The sequence below is a fragment of the Zea mays genome, chromosome 2, assembly GCF_902167145.1.
Source record: "Zea mays cultivar B73 chromosome 2, Zm-B73-REFERENCE-NAM-5.0, whole genome shotgun sequence".
In the NCBI taxonomy this organism is placed as follows: domain Eukaryota; kingdom Viridiplantae; phylum Streptophyta; class Magnoliopsida; order Poales; family Poaceae; genus Zea; species Zea mays.
The window spans coordinates 126,226,903-126,253,464 of NC_050097.1; the positions used below are offsets into that span (position 1 = coordinate 126,226,903).

At 47.8% G+C, this 26,562-nt stretch overlaps 1 protein-coding gene across 1 annotated transcript; it reads right to left on the reverse strand.

The window, feature by feature from the left end:
- Positions 1-1,211: 1,211 nt before the first annotated feature.
- LOC100191923 (uncharacterized) lies at positions 1,212-25,387 on the reverse strand. Its single transcript, NM_001137347.2, has 7 exons — positions 25,116-25,387; positions 22,856-23,013; positions 21,078-21,140; positions 10,590-10,709; positions 10,170-10,466; positions 8,514-8,840; positions 1,212-2,006 (listed from the first exon to the last, which is right to left on the reverse strand). The coding sequence occupies exons 1-7, from the start codon at positions 25,210-25,212 to the stop codon at positions 1,737-1,739; spliced, it is 1,332 nt and encodes a 443-aa protein (NP_001130819.1). The 5' UTR covers positions 25,213-25,387; the 3' UTR covers positions 1,212-1,736.
- Between the last annotated feature and the right edge of the window lie 1,175 nt (positions 25,388-26,562).

Genomic DNA, 26,562 nt, shown 5'->3' on the forward strand with positions numbered 1-26,562 from the left:
TTTAGAGTGAAAGTTCATAGGGATAATGTATAAATCACATCTGTTAATCTCATGATAAACGTATGAATATTAGCAGAATTTGTATTGCATTGATACCTTCGGCTTGTTCGAAGGTGTTGATGCAAGAGCAATTACAATCCAGCGTGAACAGTACAAGGGTACTCTTCAACTATTTATAGGCACGGGACGTAGCCCTGGTAAAAATACATTTATGACCTTAACATGTGTTTATAATTGTAACATAAATCATTAGGGATTAGCTAGTATTTTCCTCTTCGGCTCAGCATTATGCTTGATCTTCGACACCACTTTAAGTCGAAGCTGTTGCTCTTCGGCTATAAGTTCGGCGTTCACCGTTGTCATTTTCGGGCTATATCTTCGTCTTAAAGACCTTCGGCGGAGAAGACTCCCATCATGAACCTTTGTTTGTGACAAAGCTCCTATAATACTCGACATTATGCTAGAAATAAATGGTTAGTCATGTTTTTGAGGACCTTCGGAAGAGTAAGGCCCTCCAATAATCATAGAACTTAAAAGATCTAAAATTTGACTTAGACTCATGTAGTGCTTTTGGCAAACCAAACCCCTCAGGCAAACAAATTTATGGTCTAGAGGTAGAGGAGTAGACTCCTCATATTAGGTAAGTCTAGCTGAGTATTAGTATACTCAGCCTTGCTTGTGGCATAATTTTACAGGTCCCTTGCAAGAAATGGTTGATGGAATAACTTGGCCAGCCACCTTGCTACCAGGTTGGACGATCGAGTGAGATGTTGCTGTTGGTGAAGTCCGATGGGACGGCGATCTTGTCGTTCCTGTTCACCTGCAACGCTGCGTGGGGTATGTATGCGCATTGAATGCTCATGTCCCTCGCAGCCTTCGGCTGAGACTTGCCTCAGGGTTGTCTTCTTTGACCGAGATGGGCTCGGGCGAGGCGGAGACAATAGTTCCAGAGAGAGGGAACCTCGGCCGAGATGAGGATTCTCCCGAATACGTACCTTGTCCGAAGGCAGGCTCAGGCAAAGCGGAGTTATGGTTGACCATCAAGAAAGGCCTCGGGCAAAGCGCGGTTTATGCTCTCTTGACCTTGAGGAATGTGTCTGACGATAGTCTTGGGGTTAAGCATGTTTTTAGGGACACAATCCAGGTACCTCTAATTACGATATCCGACAGATAATAATCAAAATCTCCTGGCAGATTGATCGAGTAAGTCAGAACTACAAAGAGAAAATTACTCACAAGTAACCAGGTTTAAATATGGTGGGTAATACAGAGCATTATGGTGGCAATCTATTATTCCAACACTTTGGGTTGCCCTTATGAAAAGAGAGATGCTAGGAAAAAAACGAGATAATAATTAATAAAGGAGGCTATGCTTGCGCATCCCCAGTCAGTTTCGCAAAGGTTTGTCCACTGAAACACAGCTCTATAAACTACAACACCGGGACCATTACTCGAATGGGTTTGAATGTCCAGAGGTGAGTGAGTTTCATACATATGTTTAAATAAGGTAGGTTTGTTCCCGTTTTTATGGGGGCAAATGAGCATCCCGAACCGGCAAGAACTTTTTCATGCCTGGATGCAATACATGTTGAAGCAAGCTCCGGTATGTAAAGCTCAAAGATGAGGCAAAAGACCTGTACAGCTTCGGATTCTCAGATGTTGTTGCATTTAATTACTCGTCAAGAATGGGAGGGGAGGGGAGGGGAGGCAGCATGAACGAAGACACCGAGGATGGCTTAGGACGCCTCTCTCTCGGTGATCCTTTCAACAGAGGGTATTTGCTGGGAATCTGAATGAACAATCCTCCTAGACCTTCCCGAGCCACTGTCAGGTGATACTTCTGGATGCGATGGTACATGTGCCAGCATACGCCGAGATGTTTGGGCCTCACTTGTCGGTGATGAAGCATGGCCATACATAGGGTTTCCCATCGGATGATGAAATTTGCAATTTGGACCAAACTTGCACATGCCATAGCGATTATAGAAACTGCATATTGGTTCTCCCTGTAAGCAGAAAAAACAGTTGTTTAAGTATTGCATGATATCAACCTCGGCAGGTTCGCAGTCTGTGGGTAACCATAGGTAATAAGTACAATATCAACAGATAAGTGACAGTATATATTGCAACCCATGGCAAGGTATCCAGTGCATAACCCAATATACTGCCCCTCGAGCATGTAGTTACCAGAGAGTAAAATAATGAGTGGACAAAAGTGGATCATGTTCAGCTTAACTGTGTGATTGTAGATTTGCATGTCATGGGTGAAACAGAACTAACAGAAAATAAACAAAATAATAGCAAGCAAACCGCAACCAGATCAAGTGACAGGTATCATGCAATGAATTGACCATGAATCATCAAAAAATAGCAACTGCTGTATGAAATTAATACCATACCGATCCCAAAATTTAAGGCCAACTCGATTGGCAGCATTGTGTTAAGAGTACACATCACAAAACAACATGTCCTTCAGGATTGGCTCTTGAAATAGCAGCATAGCCCCAAGCAAGAATTCTATTTAGCAGTCACTAGTTCCTCTAAAAATTAAGATCCAGAAGAGAACCAGGAGATATAACTACCGGAAAATGACACCCCTGGATTACAATTTCTGTAAATACCTTTTAATAAATTGAATTTAACACCAAAGAGTTGACAAGTGTACATGTACTTGGGGTGATTGAGGTCTGGTTCGGCCTTCGTCCCAACAATCATGAGCTGCTTAGTGCATCCACTCTTAAGATGAAGAGGTCGCAAGTTCGAATCCTAGCACAGGCTTAATTTGTGCCTCCACCCATTTATTTCCACGTTTGCGTTGTTCTCTTTGGTTGCACGTGAATGGGGGTGTTGAAGTGTAGAAATGAACTGTGGATTGCCTACCTTCTTCCAAAAGCTTAAGCTTTTGCGTAGAACTGGTTAGTGCATCCACTCTAACAAGTACCATGGTATCGCAGCCAAGGATTAGGGATAGGGTTAGACCCATGATCCAATTTCTGATTTTTAGTGTGGTCTACCGCTACCTGTCTCACATGCTGAAAACGGGTTGACGTCATGAAGAGACAACACCTCAGTAGCTGACAACACTTGTTCTCCACATCCAACCCGTCCAACCAAAAGCTCACACCCAACCCCATCCGATTGGGTGAGCTAGTTACTACAATAGTCAGCACTCATCGATCCGAGAAATAGAGGTGGACCTGTCTGCCCAAGTAGCAGCACCAAAAAACTCGGCCGGTTGAGGAAAGACCGCCCCCACGGTATTATATTAAGAAGAAGCTCAATCGGAGCCCCAACCGAGAAAAGTCACAAAAGTTGGGGCCCCCGTGCAGCATGAGGGTCCGCCCCCTATAGGCTAGATCTTTACTCATGCTTTGAGCCCTTCCAGCCCCTACACGAGGATCCACCACTATCGGTCAGCCCATCTCGTGTGCACACAACCAGGAGAACCAACGAGCGACCTTTTTTTAACCTCAGCCTAAAATTCGGTCCCACTAGGATTCGAACTCAGGAAGCAGGCAGCGAAGTGGTCACCGGTCTGCGTCGCGCCCGAGAAGAGAGGGCACCTGACGAAGAATGCTAGGAGATGATCACCACCTCAACCGCCGTTGTTGTCGCAGCAAATTCTGAGTCTACAACCAACAACAGGGACAACATGGCCAAACTCCACATTGTGACGAATGAGATCAAGGGCCTCCGTGCATCGAGGCATAGCTTGTAGGGAAACACGGTGTCATGAGGCTTGAGGAATCAGCTATTGTCTATTGGATCAAAAACCCTAACCCTGATTAGGGTGGGCCCGACTGCATGGAGATGGTCCCAACCTAGGGGTTGTAGAAGGATGGCTACATGGGTCCGCCGCACCCTATAGGGCCACCACGAGGGCCACCGCCCCCACGGCCTCCCTTGCGAGATCGACGACCGCCTCCAGAGCTAGGAGCCGGACGAAGAGCTCTAGAAGAAGAGGGGGCTAGCCGACGGAGGATGCGTAGTAGACAGCCGTGGCGGACATGATGGACTTAGTGTCCAAGGTGAGCTCCTCGAGAAGTAGCTCGTTGCGGACATCACGGAAGGAGGGGATGGCTACAGAGCGCTTGATGAAGGCCTTCGGGTGGTTGTAGCGTCAACTGAGACCATGTAAAAGGTTGAGGATGAGCGGGCGGTCGGAGATGGGCTCATCGAGATCCCACAGGGAGTCTGCCATGTCCTTCATCCGACGACAATACTTGATCACAGAGGTCCTTCTGGAGAAGAGTCGAAAAGAGGCATCGAGGTGGAGAGGGCAGGCTTCCTGGTTGCCAAGGAACTAGGCCTCAAGAGCAACCCAAGTCTGGTGAGTGGTGCCCCTGCTCGAGGATGATGTCCTAAAGTTCGACGGTGATGGCGCCGAAGATCCACGAGAGCACCATATTGTCCATCTGATGCTAGAACAATAGCAGGGAGGTAACGACGTTGAAGAGGACGTGGTCATCGAGGGCATAGTGCCGAAGGGTGAGGAGCTCCTGGTCACGCCAGCGAGCGTAGTGAGTGGATGCGGGGTTGAGGACGACGGAGACGAGCGACTAGATTGACTGGACACCATCTGCCTAAGCGTGGAAGTTGGCGATGACTGCGGCCTCGAACTCTGAGGGAGGTGGTGGCACTGGGGCCGCCTGAGAAGGCTCGATGACCGAGGAGCTGAGGAGGTGGCGCTCATCCTCAACGAGGTGGGAGGAGGGCATCCGCCGCGGTACAATCATGCTCCCAAGCGAAGGTCGTGGCGCGTTCGCGATCCCGAGTAGCGACCACAACGGCCTTGCTGGTGGCGAGGGCCATGATCATGGTGGAGTGGGTGGCGGTGACGTCGATGGAGGCGCCAAGAGTTGATGGGGTCACAATGTAAGACATGAGCGGTGTATCAGCCGTGACCGGTGGAGCTGGCGAAGCCAACACGAACAGCAGAAGGGCACGCTCGTCAGCAGACGAGGCAAGGGCGAGGGTGCTAGCGGCGGTTGAAGATGGCATGAGAGCGTCAAGGCCAGACACGGCCGCGTGGGCCCACGCGAGCGGAGACCATGGAGGAGCAGTCTACCGTCGGAGTGGGGAAGAGCAATGCCATCGAATGCGGGGAGGAACATGGCTGCAGCTGCAGGGGAGGGCATCCTCACTACGGTCACATGGGAGGGGAAACTAGGCCACGCACCATGCTGAAGGTGCTGGCCGCCGTTGGCGTAGGAACAGAGGGCGACAAGGTGCGCATCGGCACCGGGGAAGGGGGCGGCAACGCTGGCACCAGGCATGACGCTCGGGGGCGTAGGCAAAGGGAGGGTGTGGGCGCTTGGGGCCACAGACAAAGAGAGGGCTGGCGTGTGAGACCGCGACCGGGAGAGAGGCGGACGTGGGCTCTTGGTCAGTCGCACGCGTCCCGGCGCAGATGAAGCCGGGCTTAGGGGCGGTGCACCTAGGGACCGCAACCAGGAAGGAGGCCGGTGGCACAATGCCTAGCGCGACGATGGACGCCCATGAGCGTGAGGAGAGGGTAGGGAATGGAAGGGAGGTAGGAGCAATCGGCGTCCTCCATGGCTGGAGGGGAAGAGCTCAGACTGACGGCAAGCTAGGGGAGAGCCGGTGACAGGCTAGGGAGGAGGAAGGTGGCTTGATACCATGTTGGATTGAAAACCCTAACCCTGATTAGGGTTGGCATACTATATTTATAGAGAGAATACTTGGGTTGGGCCAATGCCCATTACATTAGAAACAGATACAGTCATCTAACAGTGTCCTTCGAGTCCTACCACCTCGAGGTCGTTAAGGCCTAGACCTACGAGGAGGTCGTCGCCACTAAGAAGCCATTGCCATGGCCACTGAGAGTGAGGCCACCATGTTCTGCACCAAGAACAAGCGCTGTTAGGGTCACTTTGCTGTGGAGAAGGCTGGCCATATGGAGGGGGGCACATACGCCTCCATCCATGTGCCCTCTGGCACATCTCCCGCAGACTGCAGCACCGATACCTTGCGGGCATGCATCTTTTTTCCTTCATCTTCTCGATCGCGGCTTGGACCTTGGCACAACTGTCTGTAGCACAGATCCTAAACCAATGGGCCCTGGCTTCCTGCAGCTGGGCTGCTGCAGATGGCTGATATGTAGGGATGCCATGGACCCATGTCGCTGCCACATGAAAACCATGTTCTGCCCGTGCTGCATTGAATCAGCAGCAAGAATTGCAATTCATGGACATGAAGCAAGCGATGGGATGTAGGTAGGGGTGGTAATGGGCTCTAAATTTTATACTATAAGATTTAAGGATCGAATCGGATTAGGATCGGACTCTATTAATTTTCATTTTTGAACTAAAAATTATTAAGGGCCCTAACTTATTGTGAAGAAACATTTGGATCGCGATGCATTACCACCCCTAAATATAGGCTCTGCAGTGGAACTTGGCATCTCTAATATCAGATGTTTTGGTGGCAGGTAGGGTTGAGAAGGAGAGAAGGGGCTGGCTGGAGGCCTATACCCACCATCAAGCAAAAGGGAAGACTTTTCCTTCTACTTCCCGGTTGATACCAAATGAAGTGCGGGCTGCCTCTTTAATAGGCAAGCCACAACTCTAACAAACCAATCTATCTTACCCTCTAAGTAATATAATATAGAGGATAATCATGCATGCAGCCTAACTAACCCTAGGTACATCCCATGCTACTCCTTAGCACACGCCCCTAAAAGTGGTGCTCGGTTTCTACTTGGTCTGCTCTAGCATGAGGTTTTCACAAGACTCCTGGACATGATTATGATGAGACATTTGCCCTTCCTATTTGTATTTTGATTGCAATAGCTGCTTCTTTCTCATGGACTATCTCTCATGGATGTCAGGATATGTCTATCGTCTTCGTCGTGCTTTATGTGGTTTTAAAAAGGCTCCACAGCCCAATAATACCTAGTTTCAGCATTTTGTCTCTGATAAAGATGGCTAGTTTTTCACCTAATGCTCATGATCCTGCTTTATTATTCATATCTCGTTGTGGATGTGTGTTGCTTCTTTTCTATACATCGATGGTATGTTGATTACGAGCGATGATACAGAGCACATTTCTCAAATCAAGAAGCAACTTAGTGAGCAAAAATGTCTGATTTGGGTCCTCTGAGTTCTTATGGATTGAAGTTTTGCATTCTGCGAAGGGGTATTTTACTCTCGGTCCAAATACATACATGATCTTATCTCTTGTTTCAAGTATTAGTCGCCACACCTATGGATCTTCGCTTGCAGCTTCGTCTCACTCATGAGACACCTCTTGAGGATCCCCTCGATATTGGCATATTGTGGGTGTTTATCTCACTGTTATCCAGACTTATATTTAGTGGTGACAATGGGCTCTAAATTTCACTATAAAATGTAAGGATCGAATCGCATTAGGATCGAGCTCTATTTCTATTCATTTTTGAACTAAAATTATTTTAGTGCCTAACAAATGTGAAGAAACATTTGAATCGCGATCCATTACCACCCCTACTTATATTGCTCACGCAGTCCTGTCAGTTTGAGTGCCCCAACTTCCATTCATTTTATAAATTCACCTCGTGTGCTGCAGTACTTATGGGGGGACATCATCTCAAATTTTACTCTACGTTCGTGATAGTCCGCTTCGGCTTCATGCTTACTTAGACTCTACTCTGATACTCTGACTTCACTTGGGCAAGTGACCCAAAAGATTGTCGTTCCATCACAGGATACCTCATTGTAGTATAGAGGTAGAACTTTGAGCACTTGCTGCTACTATTACTGCAAAGATTATATGGCTCAATGGTTGTTGGCTGGTTTTGATATTTTTTTTAATGTTGCTCTCTCTGTGAAGTGTGAACAAAAAAACATATTGGTGTCGATGCCTTCTTTACTCCATCTCATTATCAACAAAAAAACCATTGCTCTTCAGTATGTGCCCTTAGAGTTGTAGTTGGCCAGCCTTCTCACTAAAGCATAGACTAGAGAGTGGCGGCGGTTTCACTTTATCAAACTCAATACTTCAAATCTTCCAATTCCACCTTGAGTTTGAAGGGGGTTGTTAAGTGCACATCTACTAAAGGCCCATATGACCCATGAGGCTCTCTCTATATATAGCTAGTGCCAATCTTTCATTCTTCCTAAGGTTAGTAACAAGAATACCTTATAGATGTTTTGGATAGCCAATGCCATGTCAATACCAATACTCTGTCAAGCTTTCGTTAACCCCAGTAGCAATATGGTTTAGTAAGATTAAAAAAGCCTTCTGTTTTGGGTTCCATGGACATGAGTATAGCTGTTCATACTATCGTTGTATTTCTAGCTATCCTTTAGTGTGTGTGGGTTCGTGTGGCATTGTAAGAGGTTTTTCCTTTTTACCTCACCTTTTCTTCTTAATATAATGATACGTAGCTCTCCTGCGTTTTCGAAAAATAAAAAATAAAAAACATGAAACCAAGATAGCCACACAAATCTATCCAAAAAATTGCAATACATATCTTAGAGAAAATACTTAAAGACATGTATACTAACTCTTACCGGGCGCAAAGGTAGGCCTAATGGACTTAGTGCACAATTGGGAGTAGGAATTATTCGCTCCCTGGGATGATGGAACTTGCATACAGAACCAAACTTACAGTCTCCGGTCTTCATATAGAACTGACATTCAGGTTGGTCAGGTCTCTCTGGAAATACATTCTCCGTCTGTACTGCATAAAGTCCAACGGGAACAGAACCTGCTTGGTAGGATGAAAACATTCCTCGATCGCCTATGCCAGGTGTTCCACTCTGGCGTGAGCCAGTATAGTATTGGGCAGCTCCAGGTGTCCGTTGTTGGTCATCCGAGGATGAAGAACCAATCTGCGCCTACAAATTTGAAAAAAAAAACTAATGCTTCCTAAATTACATGGAAACTATAAAAATAATTCAAGAGCAACCAGTAACTTTCAAGAAGACTTATAGATAATTCATACTTCAGGTACAAGCTCTGAGCTTATAACACTAAGCTGGCAGACTAGCATGAGCATGAGGAAGAAAGTAAACTAAAATTTCACACAAAAAGACAAAATGATCCTTATCAAGATGCCAAGTTTTATAATAAAATGGCCATGAAAAGGCATTACAGAATTTAGATATCTACCGTGAAGTAGAAATCCCTGTGTTTTGTGTTCTAAAAATGAAACATCACAGTAATGACACCTAATATGGGTGCTCTCTCAACTAGTCAGACCTGGATACCTACCCTCAATATCATCAAAGGAAGAGAATAACATAAGTACATGACTAATTATTTACAGTTTTAAAATCATGGTTAAATTTGACTCTGCACATCATGGCAACATTTTATGCCTTGTTATAGTGTCCACATGGGCAAACTTTTATCACTCATATGTGTGGATCAATATAAGAATGTAGTTAGGTTTTTTCAATTATGGTTACGATAAAAGCAGCCCACCATAATCACCACAAGTGCTCAAAGTCAAATGAAATGAATAATATAAGTATACACATAGCATGACAAAAATATTAGGTAACAGTCAGGGTAATGTTACATCAGAAATTATGATCAACAGTGCACAAGAACCAAATTAATGTTGTCCGTTGAAAGGAGAAAGGACATGATATTACTAAGCCCATTAGATAATGTTGACGGTTGACCAGCTGGACATGCTTCAAGTTCATGAATTAAGGAGAATGGAAAGGAAGTTATGCTTTTTATGTGTAGATGCGTAAGAAAGAGTAGTCAAATTTATGCCGACTCGGTGACTCCATGCCAAATCAGGTTGGTCTCAAAAAAAAACTTTAGATCATCTTAATGGGAATACAAGAATTTTCATAGCTAATGGATGGACGAAATTCCCCTTATTTCCATAGCTAAACAAAGGACAATAAAAGAAACCAACAAAAACAAAGAAAACTGTATCCAAGAATTTAGCAGATCCTTACTGGCCATTGACCCGCCAAAGGTCTTGGGTCAATTGAGTGATTGAGGGACTCACACCACACCAGTCAGACTTATGCCTTGTTAAAATCGGCTCAGTTTAGGTTGTAATCGAAGATCTTTTTAATTACAAACAAGGTTCCAATCTCTCCCAATATTCTCAATAAACAAATGGGTAAGTGCCATGTAGTAAGGTGATTAAATATGAACCTGTTACCCTATGTAAAAAGTAAAACAGAGGTAAGGGAACGTACAGCATAAGGACTCCACCCTGGGACCTGAACAAGCCCAGGAGGAACAATAACTTGTGCATAACTTGAATGACCTGGCCACCTTGGACTTGCAATGAAAGAAGCAGATCTCGACAAGGGCCAGCTTGTTACAGCCCCCTGGTAAGCATGATGGCCAGGAGAAGTTGCAGACTGTCCAGGTGAATAAACAGAGCCACGTACGGCAACCATCATAGTGGATGGTTGTGGATGGTGAAACTTACATGTGCTTCCAAACTTGCACTGCCCTGTTCTTAAATAATAAGCACATTCCTTTTCATTCTGCAGTAATAAAATTCAAGTAAACGGCGCAAATCTTGCAAAAAAGTTGCACAAAAATGTGGCACCATGCTATGCATTCATATCGTGAAACATTATGAATTGTAATAGAAATTCAGAACAAACCAGGCGGAGTGGGTAGCCCAGTTCATTCAGCTGAACTCGAGTTGCCATTGCAGCCTTTTCTCGGGGATGATGAAACTTGCAAGTTGCTCCAAACTTGCATGTGCCAGTCTTCAGATAGTACTAAAAAGGAGGGATGTGAAAACAATAAATAATGTGACCATACACTTTCCAAAAAACGATATAATAACACAGAAAAGAAAAGCAGAAAATGTGCAAGCAACTTGATGGTTCTGTTCTCAGCTTGGTGGAGGTCCTCAAAACATCAAGGATGATGCTAAAAATTGGTGTTTAACTGATGCGACTGATTTGGCCGGCATCTGGCCTTAGTCTTGTTTTTTTGGTGTTTAGATTTTGTTTAGATGGATAAGTTCGTGTATGTGCGGTGTTGTCCACCGTAAGGTGGTTGTATGTATGTCTCTGTTCCTATCTTTTCTTAATATATTGAAACGCAGCTCTCCAACGTTTTCGAGAGAAAAGACTTGATTACAAAATTTTAGGGTGTTAAGGCCCATGTGGCAATTATTACTTGCCTATATATTCTACCAAGTTCTAAGGACTAATTGTACTCTCTCTAATCCAAGGTTAGTGACATGGTCCTTGTTTTCAAGTCGTGACTAGTCGGCGACTAGTCGTCGAGTCGGCCCTGGGATCTCGACTAGTGTGGTCGACTCGACTTTTCTGGCAAGTCGGGCGACTTGGCAACGACTGGAAATTCTCAGTCGACTAGTCGTCGACTTGGTCTGGCAAGTCGGCCGACTTGTGTCCCAGCTCGGCCCAAGCAGCCCAAAGGCCCATTATACAACATAAACCCTACCTCCAATCAGTTTCTATCTTGTTTTAATTGATTCTAGGACAGCACCACTGATTCATTATTTAACACATAGATTCATACCAAAAAAAGAACGGATTGGAACACCAAAGGTTAAACAATTTGGTTTAGATCCAATACAATAAAAGATGACAGCTAGGTTCCAAAGATTGCGTGAGAGAAATATTGGTAACCCTTTAATTTTAGAGGATTTCCAATGGGACAATGAGTGGGTGGACAATCAAAAAGAAATACTTAGAGAAGGGGATGATCTTGCATGGGCTCATGTGGATGATGCAATCGGTGCTTCTAGTTCACTTCAAGGTCGCAACTTCCCAAAAAGAGCCCGATATGAGTCTGTTTATTCAAGGCGTTGGCAAGCTGCTGCTACACAGGAGCAGAGAGTTATAGAAGAGGAAGGGCAAGGCAATGAACAAGATGATGAAGAGTACATGCCTAATGATGACGAATAAGTGGATGACTTTGGTGAATCCCCACATAGCAGTCCAACTCAAGCTGGTGCTGGTGGTGAAGAAAATGCAATGGATGATCTTGATTTGGAAGATATTTAGGGTATCTAGTATCTATCTAGCTGCAGCAGCAGCTTAGCTATCTAATGGAGCTTATTTCCTTTCAAGTTTGAACTATATTTTCTTGCTATTTGATTTCCAATTTAAACTATAGGTCTATATATGGCTGTTATGACTTATCACTTATGTGGCTGATTTGGTTCAGTTTGAGGCTTCAAAAGAGGTAAGACTTGCTGTTTATTTCAGTTTCGTTCAATTTCAGGCTTCAAATGAGGTAAAACATACCCTTTCTTCATATATAAATGCTATATTGCATGGTTATTAAAACGTCGTTTAAACGACGATTAAGCGTCGTTTAAACGCTAAAACGTGATTAGCGGCTAAAACGTCCGCACGTTTTACAAAAAACGCGTAGAACGTCCATCCTAGACGTTTAAACGCCGTTTACACGTCGGAACGTCCGTTCTGGACGTTTTCGCTGTTATTTGGACGTTCTGCGCGCATATCCACTAGTGGGCCTTTACCCAGCCGCCAGGCGCCAGCCATCGCGCGCTCCAGCTATCGCGCCCAGACAGCCGCCATCGCGTGCTCCAGGCCAGGAGCCGCCATCGCGCCAGACGTCGTCGGCTGCCCTCCAGGCTCCAGGTATGCCGCCGCCCGCCGAGCCCCCTCCTCCCTCCTCAGTCCTCCCTCCGCCTCCAGGACCCAGGTATGTCGTCGCCCGTCGGCCGCCAGCCCACCCTCTAGATCCAGTGAATGTGTGATAAACTGCTTGGTATATGGAGCAGCTCCTATGATCCCTTGGCTGCTGATGTTCATAATCCCACTCATATTGAATAATCCCACTGACCACTCCTAATCCCTTGCTGCTGATGTTCATAATCCCTTGGCTCCTATGATCCACTCCTAATCCCTTGCTGTTGATGTTCATAATCCCTTGGCTCATATTGAATAATCACCACCACTCCTAAGTCCTAATCCCTTGGCTGCTGATGTTCATAAACTGCTTAGCTTAGTATAACCAGTGTGATAACTGAATAATCAGCACCATTCTACTGTGTGTTGCAGGCTAAAGTGTGGCAGTGAACTCAACTTATGTATGAACTTATTCTATATTTGAAATTCTATGTCAAGTCTGAAAAGACGTTTCAACGTTCGTTTAAACGTTTAAACTTTGAAAAGTTGGTTCATAACGTTTTACCGTTTTAATAACCATGCTATATTGCCTATATGAAGCCATTATATAGGCAAAACAGACACTATATTGGCAAGTCGACGACTAGTCGACTGACTTATCGACTAGTCACCAAGTCGGTACCTTGTCGACTCGACTCGACTTATCGACTTGAAAACATGGGACATGGTACCAAAGCAGGTTAGGGTTAGGGCCTAATCTCTTTTTTTCTCAACCGCCATCATGGCCAACCCCCTCTAGCCTCCTTCGCGACCTTCCCTTTCCCCTCCGACCACCGTTTTGACCTTCCCAGCCACCCCTTCCGCCGTCGCGACCATGCCCCACCTCATTTGTCGTTGCGTCACGACCTTGGTTTCGTCCGTTGCGGCCCATCCTTGCCGTATTTATCGTCGTCGCGTCCGCAAGGCATCGCGACCTCGGCTTCGTCCGTCGACACCCGATCCTCGCCCATCCGCTCACCGCCGGCCTGATCCCCGCCGCCCACCGAGGCCTGTTCACCTCAACACCAGGCGCTGCCCAGATTTGCGCCCGTCCTGGTACTGTGCCCATCCAATGCCCTCCACGTCACCGGCCAGGTGCCCGTCCAGGCTGCCCACCCAGATCCGTGCACATCCGGCCAGATCTGCGCCACCTCCAAGTTGGTGAGCTGGGTGTTTCTAGCCTCAAAGATCTGGCTTGGGCGCTCGGAATGCGCTGGCTACGGTTAGCAAAAACTGATCCAGATCGTCCATGGGCCTCTCTGGATATACACATTCCCAGCAAGGCTAAAGAGTTCTTTTCAGTGGCCATGCAAACCAAAATTGGTAATGAGGCCACTACTCTTTTTTGGTTTGACCGTTGGTTGATGGGTCACAGGATCGCAGACCATGCGCCACGCTTATTTCAGATTATCCCTAAAAGGCGAGTTAATAAGAGGGCAGTCTTAGACGCTCTCTCTAATGAGACCTGGATTTCGGACATCCAAGGGGATCTTACTGTTGGAGTTATCTCAGAGTAACTCGCTGTTTGGGATATTATTACCTCGGTCCAGCTTAGACCTGAGGCGGAGGACACTCACTTCTTTCGTCTCGCTGCTAATGGGAAATATTCAGCAAAGGCAGCCTATGAGGGCTTTTTTCTTGGGTCAACGATATTTGAACCTTACCATAGAATATGGAGAACTTGGGCTCCTCCCAAGACCAAGTTTTTCATGTGGCTAGTGGCTTAACGAAGGCTTTGGACAGCTGATAGGTTGCATAAGAGGGGCATGGATCACCCTGAAAAATGTCATTTATGTGACCAGGAGCAGGAAACACTTGACCATTTGCTGATTGGTTGTGTGTTCGTCCAGGAATTCTGGTTCAAGCTCCTATCACACGTTAATCTCCAAAGCATGGCCTCACAGCTAGATGATGCATCTTTTATGGATTGGTGGAGATGGATTGGCAACCAGGTTCAAGGAGTAGCAAATGAAGGTTTAAACTCCTTGGTAATTTTAGGAGCTTGGACACTTGGAGGCATCGGAATAGTGGTCAAGTGGTGCCTTCGAGAGAAACAGACCCAATGTTGATCTTGCTATTAGGATGGCTGATCAAGAGAGAGAAAAGTGGGAGTTTGCTGGAGCAAGGAAGCTATCCCTGCTAACCAGTCCCATCCCGAGTTTGTTAGCCTTGCACTAGTGTTGGTAGTCGTGTGTGTTCTTTCCATGGATGAGTTTATGTATGCCTGTTTGTGGCCTCCATGGGGAGGTTTTTATTGTACTGCTCCTCTAGGTCCTCTAGGACCTGAACTCTTTTCTTCTTCTTAATGGAATGATGCGCTCTCCTGTGCTTTCGAGAGAAAAAGACTTCAGCGAAGACCTATCAATATGCAGTTGTACGATGCTTGAAGCACAAGAAGACAATGAGTGTGAAACGTCTTTAAAATAAAAATAGTGATTTAAAGTCCCTGTAAGCAGTGGGACTCTAACTCTCATCGAGAGGATGACACTACGAGTTAGGGCAATTTTCGTTTATTTCTCACACACTACTCAAATGACATGCCCATCTAAGGGTTAGGGACACATATTTATAGCCCTAGAGGCTGCACTACCACACTACACAGCACACTACACAACAATTGTTGTCCTCTAGATGCTAAAAGAGACTAAAAGAGAACAGTCAAAAAGCTAGGACAGTCAAAAAGCTCCTGTTGTCCTCTAGATGCTAAGATGCTAAAAGAGGACAGTCAAAAAGCTTCTGTTGTCCTCTAGATGCTAAGATACTAAAAGAGGACAGTCAAAAAGCTCCTGTTGTCCTCGAGATGCTAAAGGGGATGTTGTCCCTTCAGTCCTACAGCACGCTGTCCTCCACATATGCTCAAGACTTATTCCATCATTCTCCCCGTAAGTCTTGGGCGTCGTCTTATGGGAAAGTTGGGCCATCCCAGACCTGGAGAAAAACTCAAGAAACTTGTTCCTCCCAAGGGGCTTGGTGAGCAGGTCTGCAAGCTGATCCTTGGTGTAGATGTAGCGCGCCTTGATGCTCCCTTCTTCCAAGCAGTCTCGGATGAAGTGATATCTCACCCGGATGTGCTTGCTCCGTTCATGGAACATGGGGTTCTTGGCCAATGCTAGAGCGGACTGGCTGTCCACCCTGAGTTCTACCGCTCCAGTGTCTCTCCCGAGAAGATCACCGAGCAGTCGAGCCAGCCAGAGCGCCTGAGTCGAAGCAGTGGAGGCCGCTAAGTACTCGACCTCGCAGCTGGACATGGCCACCACCTGCTGCTTGACCGACTGCCAGCTAATGAGGCACTTGTCGAGGAAGAAGAGGATCCCGCTTGTGCTCTTGCTAGTGTCGATGTCACCGGCGTGGTCGCTGTCGCTGTACCCGACAAGGTGTGCCTCCCCAGGGCACCTCGGGTAGTAGAGACAGTGGTCGAGAGTCCCCGCAACATAGCGAATGATCCTCTTCACAGCCTGCTCATGCTCCGTCTACGGTCGCTGCAGAAACCGACTAACGTAGCCGACGGAGTATGCCAAGTCAGGCCGTGTGTGGACGAGGTAGCGAAGGCTCCCCACAAGACGCTGGTACTGTGTAGCGTCCACCTCCTCCGTTGTGCTGTCGCGACTCAGCTTCAGCCTCTCCTCCATCGAAGTGAGAGCTGGGTTGCAGTCGGTGAGCCCAGCCAGCTCAACAATGCGCTTGGCATAGACGGTCTGGCGAAGTGTGATCCCAGAGTCTCCCTGGTGCACCTCAATCCCCAGGTAGAAGGAGAGATGCCCCAGGTCACTCATTTGAAAGGTGGCCTTCATCTCTTCCTTGAACGCTGCCACCTCTGCATCCTTGGCGCCGGTGATCACCAAGTCATCGACGTAGACAACCACCAGCAGGGCACTTCCTCCATTGCCCCGTCGATAGATGGCCGCCTCGTGCGGGCTTGGCGTGAAGCCCATTCCTCTGACCGTGGAATCCAGCTTGGCATTCCACGCCCTCGGTGCCTGTCGCAGGCCATAGAGAGCCTTGCGCAGGCGCAACACCTTGCCCTCCTTGCCAGGGATCGCAAAACCTGGCGGCTGGTATACGTAGACCTCCTCCTTTAAGTCGCCGTTAAGAAACGCCGAATTGACGTCCATGTGATGAACGTGCCAGCCCTCCTGAGCTGACAGCGCAAGGAGGAGTCGCACAGATTCCATCCGTGCAACGGGGGCGAAAGCATCATCCAAGTCGATCCCCTCCTGCTGTAAGAAACCGCGTGCCACCAAGCGAGCCTTGTGCTTAACGATGGCACCGACTTCATCCCTCTTCAGTTTGAACACCCATTTAAGGGTGATCGCGCGATGACCATGAGGGAGATCAGCGAGCTCCCAAGTGTGGTTCGTCTCAACCGTGTCCATCTCCGACTGCATCGCGGCACACCAAGCCGTGTGTTTCTCGGCCTCCACGAAAGACCGAGGCTCGCCATCGTCGCATGCAAGATGCAACTCTCCTGCCAGAATGCGAGACGCCAGGCCCGGCACCGACGGGTCAATAAGAAGGCCCTCCACCTTTCGATACCGCAACGGCTCGCCGTCGTAGCACGCGTCGACGCGCTCCTCGTCGTGGGAGAGCGGGGTCACAAGCTTCACTAGGTCATGCTCGACACGAGCTGGCGTCGGAGAGGATGTTCCCGAGGAGGGTACCGTCAGTGCTGGAGTACGTGGTGACGGAGAGCTCGCTGGAGCCGGAATCGTGGCTGGATTGCGTGGTGGCGAAGAGCTCGTTGTAGCCGGAACAGGAGAGCGTGGCGCTGGAGTCATTGGAGACTTGGGGGCTGAGGTAGACTTGCTCGGAGAAGAGTTGCCTACTCCCCCAGCTCCCTCAAAGTGGACGTACTCGATGTTGAAGTCGTCGTACGTCAGAGTCGTGTCGTCGTCCACCGCCTTGTCCCATGCCCATCCTCGCCCTTCGTCCAACACTACATCGCGCGCCGTGCGCACACGCTGTGTTTCCGGGTCAAGGATGCGGTAGGCCTTCGAGCCCTCCGCGTAGCCAATGAACACCCCCGGGGTGCTCCTGTCGTCAAGCTTGCCGATGTGGCCAAGCTCCTTGGTGAACACGAGGCAGCCGAAGGCCCGTAGGTGAGAAACCGCCGGCTTGCGTCCATGCCAAGCCTCGTACGGTGTCATCCCGTTGAGTGCCTTGGTGGGTGAGCGGTTGAGGATGTAGACCGCTGTCACCACCGCCTCTCCCCAGAAGACAGCCGGCATTCCCCTCTATTTGAGGAGAGCCCGAGCCATCCCCACAACCGTCTGGTTGCGCCGCTCGACGACGTCATTCTGTTGCGGGTTGTACGGTGCGGAGTAGTGGCGCTGAACGCCCTCATCCGCGCAATACGACGCAAACTCAGCCACCGTGAATTCGTCGTCGTTGTCGGTGCGCAGCACGCGCAGCTTGCGGCCGCACTCCGTCTCTGCAGCGACCTGCACATGCCTGATGGCGTTCGCAGCCTCTCCCTTGCTACCAAGGATCATCACCCACATGTAGCGGGAGAGATCGTCGACGAGCAACAAGAAGTAGCGTCGTCCTCCTAGTGTGGCTGGTGTCACCGGGCCACACAAGTCCCCATGCACGGGCTCGAGCCTCTCCTTGGCTCAAAAGCTCGACTGCTGGGGAAAGGGAAGTCGTCTCTGCTTTGTTAACACGCAGACGTCGCATAACTGCTCCACATGGTCAAGGCACGGCAGGCCTCGTACCATCTCCTTGGCACTGAGCCGCTTCAGGGCGTCGAAGTTAAGGTGCCCGAAGCGCTCGTTCCACTGCCATGCCCCGTTGTCCCGACGAGCAGCAAGGCAGCAAGGTTGTGCCACCTTCACATTGAGGATGTAAAGCCGATTTGGACTCCTGCGTACCTTGGCAAGAAGGCGGCGAAAGGGGTCCCAGATCCTCATGACTCCATGCTCGACCTCCACGCACGAACCGTTCTCATCCAGCTGTTCCAAGCTGATGATAGAGTTCCTCAACACGGGGATGTAGTTGACTCCGGTGAGCAGCCTGTGCTCACCAGACGCGGTGGTGAAAACGACTGAGCCGGCGCCCTTGATTTCTACGCCGGAGGCGTCCCCAAACTTGACGGAGCCTCAGACGCTAGAGTTAAGCTCGGTGAAATACTCCCGTCGGCCGGTCATGTGATGCGTGGCGCCGGTGTCGAGGCACCATCCTTCGATCATGTCTTTGTTGGAGCCATCACCGAGGAAAGCGCGTGCTCTCGACTCATCAAGGTGGAGGAGTGCCGCTGCAGCCGATGCCGCTAGAGAAAGCTCGATGCTTGCATGTGCTAGGAGCAGAGCCTCCTCCGCCTCCCGCTTGTACGACGTTGGCCTGGCCACGTCGTGGCTGTCGACAGTCCCTGGCCCAGTGGCCAAGCTTGCCACAGTTGTGACAGCCATCGTCTTGTGTCGGCTTCTTGTTGCCGACGGCGCCGCCTTGGGCACCTCCACGGGCACCACCCTCAGTATGTCCTCGCGCCCTGGCCTGGGCGCCTCCACGTGCCTTGCGCGGCTTGCCACGTTTGCGGCCTCGTGTCGAGGACTCCCCCTTCTTCTTGTCACCCTGGCAGGCCTCCCACTTCTCCCGAGTGAGATGTAGCTTCCCGCCGATAGTGATAGGCCCAGAGGGAGCCAGTGGTTCGTCGCCGTCGACCACCTTGAGACGACCTATCGCCTCTTCGATCGTCATCGTGGAGTAGCAGAGACTCGATCGAGCGAGCAATCTGCTTGTACTTCTCAGGGATGCAACGAAAGAGCTTCTCAACAGCTCTCTCCTCATCGTAGGTGTCGTCGCCGAACTGCACCATCTTCTGCAACAGAGTGTTGAGGCGGAGAGCAAAGTCATCAACATCCTCACCTGGCTTGAAGGCCAGGTTCTCCCACTCCTTGCGAAGTGTCTGCAGTGTGGTCTTGCGAGCACGGTCGCTGCCGATGCAGGTCGCAGCGATGGCGTCCCAGGCCTCATTGGCAGTCCGCTTCTAGGAAAGCGAAAACTGCATCTCGGGCGGGACTGCAGCAATGACGGCATCCAGCGCCCGTCGATCCTCGTGGTAGTCGACGTCGCCGTACCGAATTGCTTCCCACATGTGGCGAACCTAGAGTCGTACCCTCATCACCGCGACCCACTCGACGTAGTTGGTCTTGGTGAGGGTAGGCCACCCACCGCCGGGACCGATGTCCCTGACAATGGCCTGGGCCCCGCGGCGACCATGGTACCGATCCGGGGAGGGAGAGTCGCGCCGCCTGTAGAGGCCACGATCTCCGTCGACTCGGTCGCCGCCGCCGGGAGCACCGCCGGCGTGTCTACGCCCGTCTGGGCTGCCACCACGTGCGCCCTCGCCAGGAGCGTCGTCGGCGCGTCGGCGCCTATCTGGGCTGCCGCCACGCGCGCCCCCATGGGGATGCGTGGCTGCCCACTGTGTCACCTGCTCTCACGCTGCTTCCCTCACCAGCCTGAGCTCTTCGTCGGTGTTGTCGTCGACAAAAGCAGAGCTGCCGGCTCTACTGCGGCGCAGAGCCTCGAGCTCTGCTGCCGCCGCACGTGCAGCATCTGCCGCCTCCGCTGCTTCTACTTCCGCTCTCGCTTCCGCCAGTTCCGTCGCCGCCAGCCGTGCTGCCCTCGCCACTGTCGCTGCAGCCGCTGCTGCTGCTCGCTCGCGTTCTTATGTCGCGGCGACCTCGTCCTCCTACTGGCGCCGCGCACTCGAAGTAACCGAGCGTAGGGACATGGTGGGCTAGTGAGGGGTCGCTGCGTGTGGAAGAGGCTGTCTCAGACAAAAGGCTGATCGTCTGAGCAGGAGAGGACGGAACAGTTGGAGCTCTTGCTGCCGACTGAGCGTGGGGAGAGGCGCGGGAAGGAGATGAGCAAGAGATGTTTAGGCTGCAGGATAGTTTGGCTCTGATACTAATTGTAAGCAATGGGACTCTAACTCTCATCGAGAGGATGACACTACGAGTTGGGGCAATTTCGTTTATTTCTCACACACTACTCAAATGTCATGCCCATCTAAGGGTTGGGGACACATATTTATAGCCCTAGAGGTTGCACTACCATACTACACAACACACTACACAACAGGTGTTGTCCTATAGATGCTAAAAGAGACTAAAAGAGGATAGTCAAAAAGTTAGGACAGTAAAAAAACTCCTGATGTCCTCTAGATGCTAAGATGCTAAAAGAGGACAGTCAAAAAGCTCATGTTGTCCTCTAGATGCTAAGATGCTAAAAGAGGACAGTCAAAAAGCTCCTGCTGTCCTCTAAATGCTAAAGGGATGTTGTCCCTTAAGTCCTGCAGCACGCTGTCCACCACGGATGCTCAAGACTTATTTCATCAGTCCCTAAATTAGAAATCTCAATAAAAATTCATAGCAAGACCTCCTGATCATTGGGGCACAGGTGGATATAAATAAACAATCATATTTTGCAGTGTGTAAAAAAGTAGGGGGGGGGACTTGAAGCAAGGAATCTCACTTGACATTCAGGCTGTCCAATTCTTTGAGGATATTCTCCCTTCATTCTTGCAGCAGCAACAGCCTAATAGTCAGACCACTAAAATCATTATTCACATGTTTGGGTAGAATTTATGAGCAGCAGGACAAATAAGCATGTTCCAACAAAAGAGAGTGATAAATTAACAGCCTACAAGTTAATCATGATATTTTAGTCAACAAGTAGCTCTCACAGATGAACCCAAGAGAATACACCAAAGCGACTAATAGTCTTGGTAAAGGAACCACAAGCATGTTCCAACAAAAGATAGAACAATAAATTAACAGCCTACAAGTTAATCATGATTTTAGTCAACAAGTAGCTCTCACAGATGAACCCAAGAGAATACACCAAATCAATTAATAGTCTTGGTAAAGGAATCACTACAATACGAAAAACTAGTATCCCTCAATGCTGCAACATGTGGTTACTGCAACATTTCCAGTCTTTTACTAGACTTAACGCTGCAAAATTATTTAGGCAATTGTGAAAACATATAGGTGGAAACAAATACAGGATTGAATATGTTTTCATGCTGAGCCACCCATACAATTTCATTTGACCAAACTATATATTTGAATGGTCATGAAAATAAACGTTGCAGCAAGTAACTTTGTGCAGTGTGCACTTTAACCTCGCGACGAGAAGCCCAAAATAAAATGGAAAGTGATGTTTATAATAGGGCCTCTAACATGAGGCAGATGGCTCTCAAGTCCCCAACTTGTCTCATTGTCGCTTGAATAGTGGTTCTCCTAAATGCTAGCAAAGCAACTTGGTACAACCACAGGAAGCAAAATTTCAATATCTAGACAGTGTTTTATTCACAGTTCACTTTTTGACAGCCAAGCTAATGTCTATACTCGAGTTATAAGGCATCACCAAATAATCTCCACAGTTCACTTTCTGACAGCCAAGCTATTGTCTACACTCCGAGTTATAAAGCGTCATCAAATACTCTCCAAGTACCAAATTTTCATAAAATATTCCAAACTTTATAAGCTCTAGATTTTTTCACATTTCAACTACAGTAACTAACAGGGCAAACTGAAGATGTGAGTTCAGTCTTACTATTTGCATCCAAGTTCGTCTCTAGAATAAATCAATCACTTTTCAGCTCCAAACATTCTTGTTCAATGCCAATTTCGGGTATCTTGGTTGGAAAATTATGTGCACAAACCATCAAAATAGACCCATATTGCCTAAACAGTTTTTCAGGCATTATTCAATAAGATAACTCGATCATGTGATGTTATGAGAATTCTAATGGATAAGCCAGTCCAGCAGGCTCCATTTATAAATTCACATAGCTTGAAAATGGCAATGGTGCAACTTTTCAATAGGAGAACTACTAACCCATATGACATTAGCTCGCTAAGCTAAGTTTCAGCTGAAATTTATTATTGGAGATTCTAGAATTATTAATACAAATGAAAATAAGCTTGCCAAGCTATGTTTCGGCTCAAATCTATAACTGGAGAATCTAAAATCAGCAGCCAAGTAGCTTCCTCACTATCGACTTAGTTAGATTTCCAAATACAGTATCTATAGATCCTCAGTGCCAAAACACTTCAAACTACCCAAGTACTAACATTTTCTTTCTTTTCCGGATAAGTTGGGAAATAAAGCAACTTCCAGGTAGCCAATCCATGAGTACACCCATATGCACATGCACGATTGGAATTGAGAACTCATATGCTTTGTAAGCACAACAAGATTATATACTCCAATGCCTAAAAGAAGGGTAGAAGAATGGATTTTACCAGCTTTCTGTCTGCTGGGTGATTAAATTTACAGGTCATCCCAAACCTGCACATGCCAGTCCTCATGTAATAGCTACAGTCTGGATCACCAACACGCTCTGGGTATGGCCCCAGTTCCATGGCATCTCCTAAATTCATCTGCCACATCGCTTCTGTGACTGAAACATAAAAATATTAGTAATTACTCATTTCAAAATGCAGCAAACCAGAAAAGTGTTATATGATCCTGAGATGATGAGACAAAGCAAAAATGCAGAATCCAGTTTGTGCTCCCTTGTGAATATTTGATTTCTCACTAATTCTAAATTTAACTATGTAAAATGGACCATGCACAGCAACTAGTACCATAAAATAAGAGAGCAAGGGAAACAGACAGAAGTGATATTTGTTTGGTTTATTTCCACCAAAACAAAAGAAAAGGGTCAAAACTAAACTTAATTCATGAAATAATCACAGAGGTGCTATTTGTTTGCTTTACAGAGTTTTAAATGATCAAAAACTGACTGAACCATCAAGAATCAACCACCTTTCAAGAAAAGAGTCAAGTCAGTATAATTGGATGAAAAATTGCAGTCCTCAGGGAGCTTTCCCATAATTATATGGAAAACCCCTTTTATCGAATTATTCATATAGAACTTTTGAGTTATCATTCGACGTGCCAGCTATTTAAAGCCAAACTAAAGCTATGTCGCTTCAAGAGTTCAAGACAAGAGTAAAACGGGCTTCTGAACTTGTTGTTAGCAGCAGCGAACAACACATAATTAATTGAATCCACTAAAGGTATTGGACAATATTTCTACAGACAAACATATATAGAGAATGAAGGAACGAAAACTGAACAGAAATAATTTTAAGTGACCATAGGTCTAAATGTTGCCACACTCGATGTTGCGCCAGAAATATAAAGTGCAAGCCTTAATCTCCACAAATAAAGTACCAAAGTACAGTTGAAGTTCAATCTTCAATCCTAACCATGATCCTACTAAATCTGAGCTTTAAATCTATTCACTTGAAATGGAGCCACTACAACCATGCCCAGAAAATTTACGAACTTAGGGTGTGTTTGGTTCAGCTTCCTGAACCAGATTCACTGTCAAAAATCTGGAATCTCAACCAAACGGCTACAACAACATAATAGATTCCTGAAAATCAATAGATTCTTCTAATTCAATTCAGAATCACCTCCTAACCCAGATTTTCCAGATTCCTGTCATCCATGATGCAAGATGTCATGATCTTATAGAATCTATATTGATAGTTGTTTCAACCAAACAAATTTCAGTTTTTTCACAATTGTCAGCTTACAATAGCTTTCTCACAGCTCACAGCTGGAATCATATTTTCAGAAGTCTACAGTTGAACCAAGTAGACCCTTAATCTCAATCGGTTCAAAAATTCTCTCACCAATACGCTGCACCTACGCATCACCCATATGCTAGTAAGGGCACCATAACAGTATCCGATACAGCGGGATATGGCCCAATGCACATATCGAGAAAATGAAACAAAAAAAAAGATATTTAGCTCACAATATGTCGCTCGATACAGCCCGATACATCTTGCTGATATGCATGCTAGCCCAATAGCACCTCATTTCACAACTCATGCCCAGCAGCATTGTCTCATCCATTCTCTCAAGTCTCAACCCAAAAACACCTGATCCGAAGTGTGAAGTTTCCTATTCAGTAAGAGACATTCTCTATCCTACATGATAAGTGTGAACTTTCCCAATTGAGGATGCTCCTTCTTCACTAAAAAAACACCTCTAATCAGTATGCGCTAGTTACAACACATGATAAGCTCAGCAAAGATTAGAAAGTTCAAAAGAGTAAAATAGGCAGCACTCCACACCTACAGCAAACATGCCAGGGTTGCTAAAGCACGTCAATCAAACCAATCCTCCACACACATAAGCAATTTCTTGAATCGGCTAAAAGCCAAAACAAGTACGTGTTGTGTTTAGTGAGTCGCCTACTCAAACACGCACCGACGCGGAGGTTTATAACACCACCGACGCGCCGCCGACACCCAGGTGCCTCAGCATTGCCCGGTTCTGCACGCCCACGCGCGCGCAAGCGATCCAAGACTTCCTAGCACTACTCGCTGTGAAACACGGCTTCTCCGCGGACCCGCCCAAACAGTTAAGGCCACCACGAGGCATGCCCAATCCGACCGTGGTTAGCTGCGCTCCAGCACAAACGCTTCACCGAGACTAAACACGAAAGCCCGATGAGGAGGAGGAGGAGCAGGGGTTGCTAACCTTGGTCCACCCCGTGGGCCCCGATCGTCATAGCTGCGGCGGCCGAGGAGGAGCCCTCCCCCGCACCGCCGCCCCCACCGCCGGACGGCGCTGCCATCACCGCCGCGCCGGCATCAGATCGCCCCCGCCCCGCCCCACCGGCGATAAGTCGGTGGGTGCTCCCGCGCCGCGCGCCCGTGGAGGGATGTTGTCACGCGCGCGCAAGAGAGAGAGGGCGAGTAGTGGAAAGAAAGAGAGAGGTGGAAGGGGAATGAGAGGAACCAGGCGTCCCCGTTCGGACAGCCAGTCGTTTTGTTCCTCCTCACCTCGCGGCCCGCTTCTTTTCACCGCGCTCCCATTGCGCCAACTACCGAAACACCCGCCCAGTCAACTGGGGCCGCCCCTAGGCGAACCCCTCGGGTGTACACAGACCTGGGTGACCACGGCCCAAAGGGTGCCACACCACCATGAGTATGGAGTGTACACGGATCTGTTTGGTTCAGCTTTTTCTGACCAGCTTTTTCGAGAATTTAGCTATGCGGAGAATCTGGCTGTGTAGAGAATCTGAGTATCATTAGGATTACGTGCGAAGGAAGATAAAGTTGTCCATGGGGCTCAGGATCTATAAAGTGACGGATTACTACTATTGCGACGACTCAACCGATTATATGTTTATTTTGATTTTAACCGATTATATGTTTATTTTGATTTTGAATGGTTTTTACCCAAACGATTTTTATAGAAGCTGGCTGAAAAGTTGAGTGTTTGGCAGTCCGCAGCAGCTTTTGGTGGCCAGAAGCTGCGAAAAGCCGAAACAAACCGGGGCAACACCGGGTGATGTAGGTATGGTTTGGCATTATTGTTGGATCCATCACATTTTGCGGGTCAGTTTCACACTTTCACTTACACAGACATGCCAGTGGCAGTGGGAAGCTGCAAGGCAGTTTTCTTGCTCTTGCATGTTACCGGAACAAAGATAGGACTTATTTGGATCAAAGGATTATTTCTTGGATCCTGTGTTTTCTCTGTGTTTTTGAACGAATTCCTGTGAATTTCCTATGTTCAAAAAGAGCCCTAAGAGCAACTCCAAAAGAATGTTAAAAAATCCCCCTCAAAAACTAATTATTGGGAGCAGACTAAAAAGTTTTAGAAGTGGATTATAATGTGTTCTCCAACAGTTTCTCTAAACAAAGGCTAAAACATTGTTAAATGCAACGATGTTCTCGGTGTGGCACTTTGGTGAACACCCAGCAGGCGTCACGCGGGCATTGTGACCTTCACCAGGCCAACTCTCTCCTCACTGTCATGCTCAAGCCCGAGCCTATGTGGTGGCACAGCATGGTCGTGCTCGTGCATGTCGCTGAACTAGAGCACTAGCTCGAACGCTACAGATTGCGCAAAGACCCACCAAGTCTGCATCTGCATGGTTCCAACATAAGCGCCAGGCACGCTACCATCGAGTTGATTT